Source organism: Rhincodon typus, chromosome 26 (genome assembly GCF_021869965.1).
Source record: "Rhincodon typus isolate 14 chromosome 26, sRhiTyp1.1, whole genome shotgun sequence".
In the NCBI taxonomy this organism is placed as follows: Eukaryota; Metazoa; Chordata; class Chondrichthyes; order Orectolobiformes; family Rhincodontidae; genus Rhincodon; species Rhincodon typus.
The window spans coordinates 23,313,394-23,331,337 of NC_063357.1; the positions used below are offsets into that span (position 1 = coordinate 23,313,394).

A 17,944-nucleotide genomic window follows, 5' to 3' on the forward strand; every position below is an offset into this window, starting at 1 on the left:
GCTGTGTTCATCCAGCTCTACACCTTGTTATCTCATTATTTCCATTAGTATTGTTTTACATCAAAGCTTAGCATTTGAAAGGTTGTCCTTATTATATATATGTACACATTTTTTTATTTTATAAAATGAAAAGTTCTTTCTTTCTTTAGTTTGTTTCAAGGTATTTGACACTGATCAAGATGGAGCTTTGTCTCGCACTGAGTTAGAAGACATGGTAGTTGCACTTTTGGAAGTCTGGAAAGATAACCGCACTGATAGTATCCCTGTGAGTAATGCAATCCTCTCTTAAGTAAATAAAATTTGAATCTTCAGAAGTGAATGTAAATTACTAGAATTTAGCAACTTGTATTGAATGCTTAGGTTTAAGCAGAGTCCACTGAAATTAATTGTAATAAAAATCTGTTTTAGCTGTTTAATGTTCTTGACAATGTAGCTAAACGTTTTCTTCAACTTTATCTTAACATCTGGTTGAATGTTAGAACTGGCAACTCCATTCTCTCTACTAAAATAGATTGTTAGTCACTGTATCAGAGAGTGCATTTGGTCATTTTCAAGACTCTCACAAAAGCAATAGGAACTCTATGCTGTTTTGGTCACATGGTAAAACCAGAGATTATGCCTTTGACTGCCAAAGAAAGCAACCAAAGTATATCTCAAATTTGATATTTTGAATGCATGAGCTAAATTTTCTTTCCTGGAGAACTGCACTGTTAAAGTTAACTTTCAGCATACAAATGCAGCAGAAAAGTGTATTGTGAAATGCACAATTGTGAATGCATCCTGTGCAGCAACCATCTTTCAGGAGAGAAACTTGGGAGGTAGTTCAAGATATGCCATCAGGAAAATGTCTGTGCAGATTATTTTGCACCTCCTTTTATGTTTACAATGCGTGCTACTGGACTGTTTATGATGGAAGTTTATATTATTATTTTGGAAACTTCAATTCATAAGTAGAGGTAAGTGAGTTTTTGCTTTCAGTACTGTGTAGGTCTGATCTGTTTTATTGAAAGAGTTTCAGAAAGTCACTTTGAGCTGTGACCTAAAGGTAACCTTTCAAAGAAAACGTGTTACTTAAGTGAATGATGTAGCCAGCTAACTGATAAGATAATTGTTGCTTATAGTTGACTTGAGCTTTTATGACCCACAGAAAAGGAGGCCAGGGACCAGAGGCAGGTTGCGGTTCAGAAGAAAAAAGTTATTCCAAAGGATTGTGCTGTATTTAGCAGCTTAAAAGTAGACAAAACTTTGAGTTTACTTGTTAGAGTTCAGTAAGAAACCGCTGAAATCTCTAAGATACCTGCAGTGGCTGTGTCTTGGGGAGAGAATCTAATCAAAAAAAGTAACAAAGATGACAAGAAGGAAATGCTTGCGATTTTCAGTTCAGTAAGAAATTTTAAAATGAAAGTGGCCTTGTTACGTCCCTAGATTTAAGTGGTTATAAATATTGCTGGGGGAAAAATGGGGTGAATCTTTCATTTTGCTGTTTGTGATCTTCACAAACTGTCTTTTATACAACTTTGTTTTCTTTGTGAGAAGTACATTGACAGCCTCTTGAATATATTCAGTGACTGACCACTTTGGTAACCAGGTTGTGAGAATAAAACTTAAGATCTGTCAAGGCATACTTCACACTGGAATCAAACCTGCCTTCGTTACTACCTTACTTATCAGCTGAGAGGCAGAAAACAAGAACTTGTATTTATATAGCACCTTTAATGTGGTAACATATTTTAAGGTCCTCTAGGGCATTATTGAAAATACTTGACACTCAGTGCCTCAAACAAGTTTTTGAGAGAGCTGACCAAATGCCTGGTCAGTGGAGATGTTGTTAGTAGTGACTTTGAGGAAAATATGCAAAAAAGAGAGGCAATTCTGACTTAGTCTCAGAAGTTGAACTCACAGATAAGTACGGATAGCTTAGGATCCTGAAGCACACTCCTAGCGTTTTAGATGTACACTCCATAAGGACCACAGTGATTGAAGAAGATGACTTGCTATCACCTCACAGAAAATTAGAGATTTGCAATGAAAATTGCCAGCAATTTCCACATTTCATGAACAAATACTAAAAATAATCCTGTAGGAGATTCAAGATAGTGAATGATAAATCTATGGATAGATTTGAAAACAAGGCTGAGAATATTAATTTAAGGGTTTTAACTTAATGTTGTTCAGCAAACTTAGGTGGTGTGTGAAACTGGCCATGGTGCAAATTAGGGACATTCAAGTTTTAGATAACTTCAAGAGTGCAGAGATGCAAAGTGGGAGATGTGTGAGGAGTGAATTGGGATATTCAAGTTTGGAAGATACAAATGGAAGCGACAGTGATGATTGAGGGCAGGGTGATGGATGTTGTCTGCACAGACTTTAGCAAGGGTTTTGACAAGATCCCTCATGTGATACAGAGGGTGAAGTCCCATAGGATCTGTGGTGAACTGGCTTGGTCATAGAAAACAGAGAACCACTGGAAGAGTATTCTTCTGACTGGAAATCTGTGACTCCTGTTGTTTGTAATATATATAAATGATTTGGAGGAGAACACAGTCTGATTATTAGGTTTGTGGATGTGCAAAGATTGAGAGGAGCTGCACATAGTGAAGAGGATCGCCAAATATAGCAGTATTTGGATAGGCTGGAGACTTGGACGGAGAAACGGCAGATGTAATTTTATCCAGACAAGTGCAAGGTGGTGCATTTTGGAAGATCTAATGCAGGAGGGAAGTATACAGTAAATGGCAGAACCCTAAGAAGTATCAAGATACAGAGGGATCTAGGCATACAGGCACACAGTTCCCTGAAAGTGGCAACACAAGTGCATAAGGTGGTCAAGAAGGTGTATGACATCCTTTTGCTTTCATCGGTTGGAGCACAGTATAAAAATGGGCACATCATGTCGTAGAATTTGAGGCCCCGTTTGGAATATTGTATAGAGTTCTGATCATCACACGACCAGAAGGATGTGGAGGCTTGGGAGACGGTACAGAAGCAGTTTACCAGGTTGTTGCCTGGTTTGGAGGGTATTAGTTATGAGGAGAGATTGGACAAATTTGGTCTGTTTTCATTTGAACTTTGGAGGCTGAGGAGTGACTTGAATGAAGTGTACAAAATTGAGAAGCATGGATAGTTGGAGTCTTACCCAGGGTAGAAATCTTAATTACTAGAGGACATAGGTTTAAGATAAAAGGGGAAAGTTTAAAAGATGAGGCAAGTTTTTGTTTACGTAGAAGGTGGTAAGTACCTGGAATGTGCTGCCAAAGGAGGTGGTAGAGGCAGATACAATAGCAACATCTAAAAGGCATCTTGACAGATATAGGAACAGACGGGGAATAGAGGGATACGTATAGGAAAAGGAGTTTTAATTTAGAAAGGTGACATGTGTCGACACAGGCTTGGTGGGATGAAGGACCTGTTCCTGTGCTGTACTATTTTTTGTTCTAAAATAATTGAAAATTTCAGCAGCAGATAAACTAAAGCAAGGATGGATTCGAAGTCGATGTCATGGAGGTGGAAACGGTCTTGGCGATGGCATGAATATGTGATCGGATGTTTATCTTAGGATTAGTATGACAGCAAAGTCACAAACATTCTGGTTCAAATCGAGACAGCTGGCCTAGAGAGGGAGGAAATGGACTTTATGAAGGAGACTAAAGCCTGTCAGCTTGCTTTAAATGGTTGTCCTAAATCTACATTTCTTGTAGCAAAACTGTTAGGATACCATGGAATGGGCAGCCAGTATACTTTGGAGCTTTCCCAGAGATAATCTGCTTGGGGTGTGGATGCATTGAAGAATCACCCCAATAGAGCTCCATTCCAATCTCACAACCACAACCACCACCAATTTGTCCCCTAACTCCCACTTCACTTCATACGCGCAAGCTGTAGATGTCAATCAAGCAGTGTGACCATTTAGAAACATTGACTTTGTTGAGTCAGATTTGACTTTGTATAAAAACTGACATTGCTTTTGAGCAACCTGCCTTTTAACTCCCCTAATGTACATGGCACTGTATGAATTCTGGCAGAAAAATATAAGGGGGGGGAAAAAGAGCATTTCCAATGAAAACAACAAAAGGATTAAATGTAAAAATATTCAAAGCTTTTCATCATTTTCAATTGTGATCTATGCTTTTCCATCAGCACTTCCACATAGGGAGTGTGCTGAATAACCAGAGCATCCTTGGTGTCCATCTTTAAAATTGTGTCCACTTGAAGACATCTAGCTTAGCTAACTTGATATTGTTTGATCTTTTCCTTAGGAACTGCAGATGGGGATAGCTGATATTGTAAATCATATTTTGAAGAAACATGACACCACTAAAGTAAGTCTTTATATGTTGTGCATTTGTATTGATATGTATTTTGGACTTGTCAATTGCGTTTGGAATTTAAAACTAACTATAGTTAACTATAGCTAACAAGGTGTAGAGCTGGATGAACACAGCAGGCCGAGCAGGAAAGCTGACGTTTTGGGTCTGGACCCTTCTTCAGAAAATGTTAACTATAGCTGTCTGAATTATGAAATGGAAGTTCGGATTTAGCTCTTTTAAACTGAGATGTTAAACCTGCATAATCTGGGAAGTGGATTCTGAACAAATTTGAGTAATTTGTATGTGGTGACACTTTGATTCGTCAGTTAATTGACCAAAGGAAATGTGCATACTTTATAGTCAAAGCAAGAACAAGAAATCATACATTGGCTTATTGTAAATTTGATTGGCTCAGCTGCTGTAACTAACTATGCTGTGTTGTGATTTTGTCTCATAGTCATTCTAGCGAAGTTAGTTTTAGGAATAAGTGATATGGTACCAGCTGGATCAAATGCCTAGCTTTCAAAATACTTAAAATCAGAAAAATGAAATATGATTTCATTGAAGTTTTTCCTAAGTATTTCAACTGAAGTCCCAGTTAAAACTGTTTAGTTTAGTACACTTCAACTTTTGCTAATCAGCATGATTGTAATACCACAATTTATTATAGCCTTGCCTTAGTAACATGTTGAAGTCTCAGAATTTTGGATCTACATGTTACCTGTTTTTAATATATTTTGCCTAGTTTGAATTTTCTATCTCTCCCTACCACATGTACATACTACGTGCAAAATTCCCACAGTCATTTCATTCATTCATAACCATAGTTATAACTATAGAAACTGTAGAATCCCTACAGTGTGGAAACAGGCCCTTCGGCCCAACAAGTCCACACTGACCATCAAAGCATCCCACCCAGACCCATCTGCCTAATAACCTACCTAATCTACACATCCCTGAACACTACGGGCAATTTAGCAAGGCCAATCCACCTAGCCTGCACATCTTTGGACTGTGGGAGGAAACCGGAGCACCCAGAGGAAACCCACGCAGACACGGGGAGAATGTGCAAACTCCACGCAGACAGTTGCTGGAGGCTGGAATTGAACCCGGGTCCCTGGTGCTTTGAGGCAGCAGGCTAACCACTGAGACACCATGTCGCCCCCATGTCACCCCCATGTCACCCTTGGATTAGCAATAAATTTATTTGTGAGTGTGTCCTCAAATGCTGCTGAAAGAAAATACCTGGCAGCTTTTCTTGAAATAAGAGCTGTAAATGTGATGAAACATGATCCACATTATCAATGTAACATTGTTGTGTTTTCAGTGCCGGTATGTTGCACTACTGTACTGCAGCTCATTTGGCTGGATGGCTGGTTCATGTTTTTGCTTGCAAACCAGTCTAATTTCTCATCTACAAACATCAAACTTGATAATGATGCAGCCGGTTGATGAACTTCTTCAAAACCCTGTCTTCAACCAAATTTCTGACGAGTTGTTGTGGGTCACTTCAAAATTGAGGTGAAACTGAGAGAAAAGACAACTCCGTTTTCTTGCTTTCTGTCCACAAACAATTCAATTCACCTCTCTTCCCTGGCAATAACCATCTTTTTCTCTATTTGAAAAGTGTATTTGCCTGAACTTATTTTATTTTCCTGTGATTCTTTCAGGTATGACCGTTATAGTTATGAAGTCAAACTGTTTGTTAGCTAAAAAGGTTGAAAATATATATGAGAGGTTTTGAAGATTGAGAAGGATTATGACAGGGTGATTGTAAGCCATTGTTTTATTTCTCAGTGATATGCTGCTGAGAAGTATAAATTTAGGATAATTATGGAATTAGAAGTCAAAGAAATTTTTTAAAGGATGTCTGTTTACAACTGGTTTTGTTTAAAACAATTATAAGATGAAGAAACATGTTCATGCAAACCTGATGGCACAAATTACTTGTTCTGATTTACTCTTTAGAAACTAAGCATGTATATATTGGCTGCACAGCTGTGTTTTTATCCAAATTTGTGTTCTGTGGCAACTGAGCTTTTGTTTTTCTTACTCAATGACAGATGGGACATTTAACACTAGAAGATTATCAGATATGGAGTGTAAAAAGTGCTCTGGCCAGTGAGTTTCTTAATCTCTTATTTCAGGTTAGTGCACTGTGTTTACTATTATCATAATCTCATTGTTTTATTTTTCTTTCTAGGTTCTTTTGAGTTATTTATTCCATTTATCCTTTTCGTCTAGGTACTTGGTATATAGTCCACTGTGGCACTGAAGTAACTAGGTGGTTAGGTTCAGTTATGATAGTGTTTAAACTCTGTGCTTCCACACTGTTCTCTTCTCTGCTCCCTTCAGACCACTGAATTCCCAACTTTATTGCTTACTGCAGCATAGCAACATGGTCAGCCTGATATTTTGAAGTGAGACATTTAGCCTGGCATCACCATGCAGGAGTAGGAACTTCAGAGTTTCTATTGTATTTGTTATCCACAGGTTCTTTATGGGAAATGTCAGTGCTAGGGTGAGGATGGGGCTGCCCTGTAGTATTGAAGAGTAGGGTTATGTGTGAACGCTGCTGTAGATAAGGCACTGGAGGACAGTCCACACTGGAGTGTGTGTAATGTTCCCCCCACCACTCCAAGCTCTAAGACAGTACCTCCAGGAAGGGAGCATGAAATTCCCCAACCAGAGTACAATATCTAACATCAAGTGACTTGGCAGTACCTCCACCTACAAAGCAGGTTCAGTGATAAAGGACATAGCTGCTCAACTCAGATGTGGCAGATCGTGGTAGAAGCATTAAGAGGGTAAAAATATACTTGACCATGATCTTCTTTCAACAGGTTTATCTGTCCATCACAGTATAGGTAGGAGTGACCATCATAAAGTCCGTATAGAGATGAAGTCCCTTCTTGATAGAAGACACTAAACAGGCTAAGTTTTGAACAGAGCTAGCAACTCCAAAACTGAGAATCTGTGAGGCACTGTGGGCCATCAACAGCAGCAGAATTGGTTTTAACCACAACGTGAAATATCCTGGACAGACACAAACAGTTACCATCATTAGTGGAATGACATAGGTTCAGTGAAGAGTGCAGGAGGGCATGCCAGGAACAGCACCCCAGGCATACCTAAACATGGCGTGTCAAGCTGGTAAAACTACAACACAGAATGCTTGTGTGCCAAACAAGTAGCAAGCGATAGACACGGTTCCGTGATTCCATCGTTAACTGATCAAATCCAAGCTCTGCATTCCTGCCAGCATCTATTGGTTAATGGTGGTGCACAATTAAACAGCTCACTGGAGGAGAAGGTTCCACAAGTATCCCCCATCCTCAATGTTTGGGGAGCCCCGCACATCTGTACAAAAGGTAAACTGAAGCATTTTCAAACATCTCAAGCCAGAATCATCAAATGGATGATCCAACTTGACTGGATGACCTCCTCTGAACATTACAAATGCTAATATATAGTCAATTTGATTCCCTCAATATGATAGACAAATTGCTGGAAGCACTGGTTACTGCAAAGGTTATGAGCAGGTCTCATATTCCTGTAATAGAATTGGGGACATGTGCTCCAGAATTTGCAACAACAATGGCATCTACCATACAATGGAAAATTGTCCAAGTAGATCCTGCACAAAAAAGCTGAACAAATCCTACACCACCCATCAAAGTGAGGGAAGGAGTCTCAACAATGCTGTCAAGCAGCAGTTGCACAGCAATAACCTGTCCACTGATACTGTTTGAGTTCTGCCAGCGCTGCTCAACTCCTAACCTCATTACATTCTTTGTTCCAACCTGGGCAAAAGAGCTAAAGTCCAGAGGGACAACGAAACTGCCCAAGACATCAAAACAACCATGTTTGACTGAGTATGGCATTTAAGGGTCCCTGGAAATCAGCAGGAAGATTGGAGATGATTGTGGTTGTTGAAGTCTATCATCCCCACTCTAAAACATCTCTGCAGGAGTTCCTCAGGGAATGACCTAGGTACAACCATTTACAACTCCTTCATCAAGGACATTTCCTCCAGCGTATGGTCAGAAGTGAGGATGTTTGCTGACGATACTGCAGTGTGCATCATTAACCACTCCTCCAATACCGAAGTAGCCTGTGTCCATATGCAGCACAACCTGGAGAACATCCAGACTTGAACTGATGTGGCAAGTGATTTTCGGACTACACAAGTACCAGGCAACAGCCATGTCCAATAAGAGGGGATCAAGCTGACATCCTGTGACATTCAGTGCTATTACCATTGTTGAATCCCCCAATATCGAAATCCTGGGCTTGCCATTGACCGGAAACTGAACTGGAACAGCAGTATAAAGATCATAGGCTGGAAATTTTGCAGCAGGTAAATCATTATTGCACCATGGGTGGCACAGTGGCTCCATGGATAGCACTGCTGCCTTCCATGGGTTCAATTCCAACCTCAGGCAACTGTCTGCATGGAGTTTACACATTGGCTCCCATGTCTGTGTGGGTTTCCTCTGGGTGTTCCAGTTTCCAACCACAGTCCATAGATGTGCGTGTTAGATGGATTGGCCATACAAAATTACCTATGATGTCCAGGGATGTGCAGTTAGGTGAATTAGCCATGGGAAATGTACGGTTGCAGGGATAGGGTAGGGGTGTTGGTCTGGGTGGAATGCTGTTCAGAGGTTTGATGTGGACTTGATGGCCAAATGACCTGTTTACACACTGTAGGGATTCAATGATTCTATGATCATCTGACTTCTCAAAAGTCTATTCACCGTTTATTTGACACAAGTCAGGGATATGATGGAATACTCCATTTGCTCGCGTGGATGCAGGTCCAACATTGTTGACACTATTGTGAACAGAACAGCCTACTTGACTTGTACCTCATTCACTACCTTCAAAATTCATTCCCTTCACCACTGGCACACAGTGGCAGCAATGTGTACCAGCTAGAATAAGCAGTTCAGTAGTTCTCACAGGCTTCTTCAACAGCACCTTCCAAACCCATGACTTCTGCCACATTGAAGGACAAGGGCAACAGATACGTGGGAGCACCGCCACCACCTGCAGGTTCCTTTCCAAACCATACACCATATGAGCTTGGAACTGTACCATTGTTCCTTCACTGTAACTGGATCAAAATTTTGGAACTCCATTCCTAACATTACTGTGATTGTACCTACACCCTGTAGCCTGCAGTGGTTCAAGGCAGATCACCACCACTTTCTCGTTGGGGATAACAATGCTGGGTTAACCTGTGGTGCTCACATCTGATCTACAAATTTTAAAAATGCAAAGGATATTCGTTCTTGAATTTCAAATTTTGATGGAAAAAATGGCAAATTTTTTCCCAAGTGATGGATGTATATTAAGTCAATAAGTTAATAAAGTCAATGACCTGCATTGTGTATAGGACAATTTCTGCTTTAGTGCTCATCGTTAAAACCACATCCCTGGCTAGTCAGCAGATTTTATCATATTTGCTGACTAAGTGCTAGGTTTTCAGAGTAACCAGTGATGATATCTTACCAAATTGAGTCACTGCTTAATGTTCCTTCTAAAATTTGCTTAAGATGCTTGACTAGTGATTTTGTTTTTAAAGAAAAATCTCCTGGATTTTGGGATGTGAAACTTGCACCGACAGAGACACTGCTGAAACTTCGCCCTGACAAGGCCTGCAATACAGAGATTAAGTTAGATCCAAACATACACATACATCATGCTTTTGCATATGTTTTTGACTGACTTGGAGATAAATGTGGAAGACCAGCTCGAAGTCATTGAAGGAAAACTGAGACTATAATTTATGATATTCCTGGTGTATTTAGTGAGGTTCAGAATCACTTGTTTTAAAATGTCTGCTTTGCCAAAATCATCAATATGGTGTTGTAGAATATATTTGTATGAATGGTTCAGATAATAGTTCAGTTTGGGTACAGATGTTAACTTGCTCAAGAACGTGGAAACAAGAAGTTTGTATGTGAGAACTTTTTTCATACATTTGTGCAAACACCGAACTAAAACAGCACAAGTATTTACATTAAAAAGTTGAATTATAAAGTTACATGTTACATGGCAGCAATTCAGTAGTTATAAAGCTGTTGAAATTGGCTTGTGGGATTGTCTAAATTGCAAAAGCTTCGTTTAAACGAGTGAGTGTTTAACGTGATTGTTCAAAGGAGAAGACAGAGTAGCTCTTTCTGAAAAGGAGGGTGTGTGTTACAGTGGTAATTATCATCTTTCTTCCTGCAGATTTGCCACATAGTTCTTGGTCTAAGACCAGCTACGCCAGAAGAAGAAGGGCAAATTATCAGGTGCATAACTTTTCTAGTTACGAGTGGCTATAAAGCTACATTTATTTTGCTGCTCTAGTCTTGTATTTTATGAATGGAATGCTATGCTTGAAATTGTGTTTAAATTATTTAGCAAATTAAGCAAACCTCATTTAATTGGAATTCTGCATTTAGTGAAAGTCATTCTTTACGAAACAAAAATTGACGTATGAAGCACCATGACCGCTATTTCCCCTCTCCAGGACCTGACGGATTAAATACAAATAATAGCAAAAATATTTTGGGGAATTGCTGCTTGTTCCATTTCATAGGTCTGTTTCTTTACCTATGAAGGTGTTTACCTTCATAGATAAAGGAACTTACCTGCTATAACCTCTGCCCTTTGAAAGCATACAGATTGTCAGCAGCCACTGACGAAGCCAGCAGCACATTCCAGAGTCTCACTACTCTGGCAGAAAAGAAATCCACCAAAAAATAGGCAGTTCCACTTTTATCTGATTTAATATCATGTACTCTGGTTCTCCCAGGAATTCTCCTGGGGTAATATATAAATTGACACATTATCCGATCTTTCATTATTTTAAATACCTAAGTCTAGCTACCTCCAAATCTGAGATATTCTAAAGTAAATAGACCCAAGTTCTTGAGCTTACCTGAGTATCAGTGGTTCCTCAAGCTGCTAAATATTTCCATAGTTCTCTTCTACATCTTTTCAAAGACCACTGTAATATGTCAAAAGAGGTCCAAAATTGGATCCAGTACTCCAGATGCAGCCTACCCAATGATCTGTATCATGACAGAATATTGCTTTTTAATTTATGTGGTTCTGTTAAGGTAATCCAGTATCCAGTATTCAGTTTCATTTCTTTAGATTGATCACAAACCCAAGTAATTTTTGCACAGTAACACCTACTTTTCCTATGTCATCCTTTGTAACAATTGCTGCTTGCACATAATAGGAGTACTCTCTGTGGGACTGATAAACATGCATGATGCTATGTTTATCTCAGCTAAATGCTGTCTGTCATCATATGGTCCAGTCTGCTAATGCATCTAAATCTCCTTGCATCTAATTCGAAAAGTCAGAAGTCACCCGAAGCCAGATTATAGTCCAACAGGTTTATTTGAAATGACAAGCTTTCAGTGCACTGCTCCTTTGTCAGGTGACTTCTGACTTTGTCCACCCCAGTCCAACACCACCGTCTCCACATCATGGCTACCATTTAATTGCACACTGTTCTGATCATTAATTAGGACATTTGTGGCACAGGCCTTATCCCCAAGAACTACCATTATTTACGTGCCTCCAGGCTGAATCCATATTTGCTTACTACAACATTTTGTTGTTTAAGTTAGTGCATCAGTTAATATTCATTGTCTTATGTTATGGTGTGTGACATTATTTGCTAATATTTAATACACCTTGTATAATATCTTAGTGGAGGCCCTAAATAGCAGGTTAAGTAACTTTGTGCTAATAAGTTTTGGGAATCCCTGCTTTTAATTGTGCTGTTACTAATTTTATATGTATCTTGTATCTAGTGGATGGTTGGAAAGAGAAAGTAGACATGGCCTACAACCTGGACATAACTGGTTTCTGATTTCAGTACAGTGGTGGCAACAGTGGAAGGAATATGTTAAATATGTGAGTAATTACAGCACTGTTTATCCTTTTTAAAAGTCAGACTAGAGAACATTGCATATAATATTGTGCTTTGTTAGGTGCAAAATTATTTTTAGAACAAAGCAAGCAAGCTGGTCATTTTATTTGAACACTAAAGGTTAAAAACAGTTTACTTAGCTTTCATTAATGTAAGGAATTCTGTTTATCTACTTCCAACAGCCACATACGAGCAGTGGCTTTATTCTTTAAAAGTAAGATTTGTAGATAAGCATCACAACTGATCTCATACCCCAGACTACTCCTGTATGATGCCTAGGTAGCTGGGCATTTACAAATGTATCAGTCAGCAAACCTTCTTCACAGTAAATTGTCAAAGGAACTTGTATTGAATATTATATTTCTGTTGTATAATGTTCCCATCCTTGCTAGAATACCACATGTTAGACGCAATATATTATCAATGCAAGTTTTGTAGACTTGTCTTTGTTTCTCCTGCTATGAAGGTAAATTCATTTGACTACTACTTATTTTTAAATTATGCAGTTTTACCCCTTCGGTTGCATAACTAATTTGCTTGTGATAAGCAAATCCCAGTCAAATGAGATTACTCCAATTTCACATTTGCATGATTTCATGGTATATTTATTTATGGTTTGATCATGAACAGGCAGACAAGTGGATAAAAGAGCTAATTTATTTTAATATTTAAAACATATGGGAAGCTGCTGTACACTATATTGCATAGAATAGAAAATGTGGCCTAGATGCCTGACAAAAAAGTATGCAAGTAGATAGATGGGATTCTTTTTCCATCTTAAATTATAAATCTAACCTTATGCCAATTAGGTAAATATAAATGACTTGAAGCAAATTAATAATTTAGTTTGGGAATACAGAGGGGATACAAGTTTTCATTGAACCAAATGTTTTTGGGATGCATGTTTCCTAAAACACACATCCTCACCACAGGCCACATTTTGTTTAAATATGTTAAATGCTTGTAAGCTGTAAGTCAAACATTTGCGCAATAAAGCAGCTTTTCTCTGCTGGTTGTATGTTATCTGTTTAACCCTAAAATTTTTGTATATTTGCTGCAACTTGCATAAGATAACTCAACTGTTAATACTATGACAGTTTGACTAAGATATCAACTACTTAAGAGATTCCTATAAGTTGGAGTAAAAAACCTTAATATGTTTCAAAGAATGCTATCTTTCAATTATTATACTTCATTAATTTGAGTTCAGAAATTAAAATTCAACCAGCAAGTTGTAACATGAAATTCAGATTGAACTATTCTTTGTACTGTTGTCACATAACCAAGGGAATGAGAAATTATATAGACAATATGATAACACAGCTTATTTCCAGAAGTCTAAGCTCGAGCAACAATATGCAGACTTAAACATTTGAGCCCATGTTACCAAAATTTTCTCCATGAATATATTTAATATTAACGTAATTATTGAAATGGTATTTCAATTGAGGTTGGTTGGCTTGTCGAGCTGTTTTCTTGTTTCGCAGACGTCTTGTTACCATGCTGGGTAACATCCTCAGTTCAGCCTCCGATGAAGCGTCTGTGTGTTCTCCCACCTGGTTTTTAAACTCTCGGGTCCATTGAGATGGATTGCCTCACTTCCAGTTTTCCTTCGGAGTGGAATGTATGTGGGGTCGAGTTCAATATGTTTACTAATAGCATGCTTCGTGGAGTACCAGGCTTCTAGGAATTCTCGTGCCTGTCTCTGCCTAGCTTGTCCCAGGATTTTGTTGTTGTCCCAGTCGAAATGGTGGTTCTTGTCCATGTGGATTGAGATGAGTGAGTACTGGTCATGTCTTTTTGTAGCCAGTTGGTGTTCATGTACCCTTGTTGTTAGTTTCCTTCCTGTTTGTCCGATGTAGTGTTTCTCATAGTTACTGCAGGGGATCTTGTAGATGACATTGGTCCTGTCCATGGTGGGGAGTGGGTCTTTAGTTCGGGTGAGCAGTTGTCGTAGGGTTGATGTGGGCTTGTGTGCCACTCTGATGCCCAGTGGTCGTAGGAATCTTGCGGTGAGTTCCGACGTGTTCCTGATGTAGGGTGGTGTGATGAGTGTGTCGGGGCGTGTAGTATCTTTCTGATGTTGTTTGTGTCGGCAATCCATCTCAACGGACTCGAGTTTAAAAACCAGGCAGGAGAACACACCAGTGCTTCATCCCAGGCTGCACTGAGGATGTTACCCAGCATGGTAACGAAACGTCTGCGAAACAAGAAACCAGCTCGGCGAGCCAACCAACGTCAACGCCCACAACCCAAACGACGAATCTACTCCAAAACCTTGGTATTTCAATATTTTGCCATTTTTCAATTTGCAGTTTATTTTTTAAAATCAATCTATAGCTCGGGCAAAAAAATTGTCGTGTGTGCGTGCAAAAAATTTGAAGTTATGGTCAAGTACTTTGCTGTCTTCTGTCTTCAAACGTACTGTCTTTTGAAATTGGTTTCTTCAAGACCTAAACAAAACTGCATTATGCTTTAATACAATGGGAGAGTTCCTTAAAAGAAAACAACAAATGCTGGAGATCACAGCAGGTCAGACAGCATTCGCGAAGAGACAGCATGCTAATGTTTTGAGTCTAGATTACTCTTCTTCAGAGCTCTGAAGGTTCATCTAGATTTGAAACATTAGTTTGCTGTCTGATTCCTGTGATTTCTAGCATTTGTTGTTTTCAGAACAGATTCCAGCATCTGCGGTAATTTGCTCCTACATTGAGTTCCTTAAATTGTCATTCATGGATATCGTTCAGGAATATAAATGTGCTGCAGCAAACATCATGCACCAACGTTAAATGACATAAAGTTATTAGGTAATTAGAATATAATGTGTATTTTTGTATCTTTTATTCTACACTGAAATATTGCAGAGTATCAGAAAGGGTAATACTTTAAATGTTTTGACATATTTAATAATTCAGGTTCTTCCTTAACATTGATTTATGTTTGCAGCTAAAAGACAAGCTTCTGTTAGCAGATCCACATAACCTATTAACTAAAACTTGCAACATTCGCATAATATGACTGACATTGTTTGTAATGAGAGTAGTAATTACCATTTTACCAGTATGTTTTGTGTCAAAGACTACTTCACGCATGGACTGTTCTTGCCTTCGAAAGATGATCAATATCAAGCTGTAGATCATGATGCTCAAGCCATATTTAAAACAAAATGCAAGAGAGTACTATTCATAAGCATGCAGTAAAGAACTTCTGGTACAATACTTAGACTGTTCAATTTTTTTTGTCTTTATGATCTTTTAACGGAGTCTCTGGTGAAATATTGTGCCATGTTGTGGAGTCTATCTTTGCAGCTTCAGTGTTGAAAAATAGTGATCCAAGTAGCTAAGTCATGTCATGTAATGCTCAGCTTTGTACTTTGAGCTTTCCAAAAATGGGTTCTAGACCTCAAAATTAAGAAGTATAACATATTGTCAGGTGTATGAATGCTCTGTGTGCTACAATAAAGATAGCAATTTGGATTTTACAGTTGTATCCTTAATCGTTGAATTATTTTGGTCAATGTTTTGCTGCCTCTCCCAATTACCAACTAGTAAATATAAGATCATTTCTGATGCTGTTATGAACGTGAGCAGTTGAACCATGGATGTTGCCTGACCTGTTGTGATCTCCAGCACTTTTTGTTCCAGTTGAGTCACTAGAGAGTTGGCTACACTAATGTACGTATGTCTGTCATCCTTTTGAGTTTTAGATTTAGCTGGATATTTACAAATGCATTAGTTGATTCTACCTAAGTATAGTCTACTGTTCTTTTCAAACTACGGTCAGGGAGGTAGTTTGAAAAAAAATGATGTGTTTTGGAGTTTTTGCAAACTATGAAAAAAATCAATCATTCATGTTGATTTTGAAAATATAATTTAAATTGATCATATTTTAAATCTGTTAGGCTTTGAAAGCTATTTAAAATCCCTTTTTGGAGTGATATTTATCAAGGATAGGTTAGGATCTTGGGTTGCCCTGGACAATGTCAAAGTAACCAACAAAAAACAAAATTCAAACTGCAGAACCAAAGTTCATCCTTGTTGGTCAATAGTACTCGAACTTGTAAATGAGTCAAAAATCCTGTTTTGGAGTTTTGAATTCAAGATATCTGCAAAGAACAGTATTTATTTTAATCTCAAATAAATTATTAGTAAGGATCTTTGGCTAGTTTCAATGTGTATTCTCCATCTTTGATGGATGCGGCTATGGCCGCACATGTTACTTTTCAGTTCTCACGTGGCTTTTTTTTGCTTTTATTGCAGGAAGCAAAGCCAGTCATAATAGAGCCCTCTTCAATAATGAATTTAGTGAAAAATCAGACCCCACTGCATGCTGCAGATCAAGGTGAAGATAAACCTGGAGTGCAGAATTCCTTCAGTTCTGCAGATGAAAAATGTTTTGATAACGTATCAATTGCATCTGAAGCATCTGAGAGCACTGGCACTGGTAAAAATGTTTTTGTTTTTCAGTTTGTGCAATATGGTTCTTTTGAAGCCTGACCATTTCATCTTACTGCACATACTGGAATTGGATTTTTAAAAAAAGCATCAAATTAATTTTGGATACAAAGTTTATTCAATAAATTGACTATGCTGAAAAACTGTCAAAAGAGCAACTGTATTAGTGTCTGATCCACATACAATATTTATTTATTGTTCTCGGCACTTCTAAACTGTTCTAGACAGATTCCTGTTGTAAACAAATCAATGATAATTGTGTTTAAAATAGCAATATACTTTTTAGGAATCTATATATTTCCATAATACTGAAAATCTGCTGGTGCTGACCAGTTAACTTGAATTCAGAGTTCTGATAATTTACACTGGTCTGGCTGTAGCATGAAGATTTAAGGACCACCATTTGACAGTAATAAAATGGGCACTCAATTTGGCACTAAAAAAGGAAGAGAGATTGTTGCAAAATAATTTCAGATGCAGCATATGTAAATTAACCATAGCTTTTGAAAAAGTAAAGGTGGTTGAAACTATATACAAGTAAGTGTGTTAATATTTAATGTTTCAGTTTCTTATAATCGCTGGTGTTTTTATTCATCTCTTCTCAGCTCAGTCTACCATTATAGCAGAAGTTCCAAGAAAAAGATGCATGTAGTGACCCCAGCACTGAGAAACAAACAATATAGTCATTTGTGGATGTAGCAATATGTGAATCAATCACATTCGTTAGCCTCATTACACATCCTGAGTGCAGCATAATCCAGATGAAATATGATTTGTCCTCTGTTTCCACTCGAGTGCAAAATGTATGTTTGCTGACCATTATGCCTTGCTTGGGTGAAAGGGTATACCTGAAGCTTTTTTGGAATGTTGTCTTACCTTTTATAATATGATTTAATGATTTATCATTAAATCCACTCTCATTAGAAGGTTTCAAAGTGAACATTCGTGCATTCACAACACTGAAAAAAATTAAGTGCAAAAACATTTAAAGCGACCTTCATTGAGGGTGGAAAAAAGTGCTGACCTATTGATCAACCTTTTATAAATGCAGGCCTCCTATTGGCAACATCATGTGACATTACCTTTCATCAAGGAGTTAATGCGTCCACTTTTGAATTTCAAGAAGCTGCGTTCATATTATGTTTAAGAATTGTGATGGACTATAATATACAAAGTAAAAGATTTTTTATTTGAATGCAAGTTAAAATATGAAGAGAATGATGTTTCCTTTTTTATTTCAG

The 17,944-nt window shown here is 38.1% G+C and overlaps 1 protein-coding gene across 9 annotated transcripts in view; it reads left to right on the forward strand.

Moving 5' to 3' along the window:
• The window catches only part of usp32 (ubiquitin specific peptidase 32), a 201,969-nt gene that overhangs the window by 138,352 nt on the left and 45,673 nt on the right, over positions 1-17,944 (forward strand). For 8 of the 9 annotated variants that reach the window (XR_007264892.1, XM_048612813.1, XM_048612806.1 and 5 more), the window contains 6 exons: positions 150-265; positions 4,257-4,319; positions 6,371-6,454; positions 10,548-10,609; positions 12,131-12,233; positions 16,509-16,692. Coding sequence is in view for 8 of the 9 variants with exons in the window: in XM_048612813.1 (XP_048468770.1) it covers positions 150-265; positions 4,257-4,319; positions 6,371-6,454; positions 10,548-10,609; positions 12,131-12,233; positions 16,509-16,692 (612 nt within the window). In the remaining variant the exon portion in view is untranslated. The remainder of the gene's footprint in view (positions 1-149; positions 266-4,256; positions 4,320-6,370; positions 6,455-10,547; positions 10,610-12,130; positions 12,234-16,508; positions 16,693-17,944) is intronic. The other variant, XM_048612809.1, reaches the window with a different exon arrangement.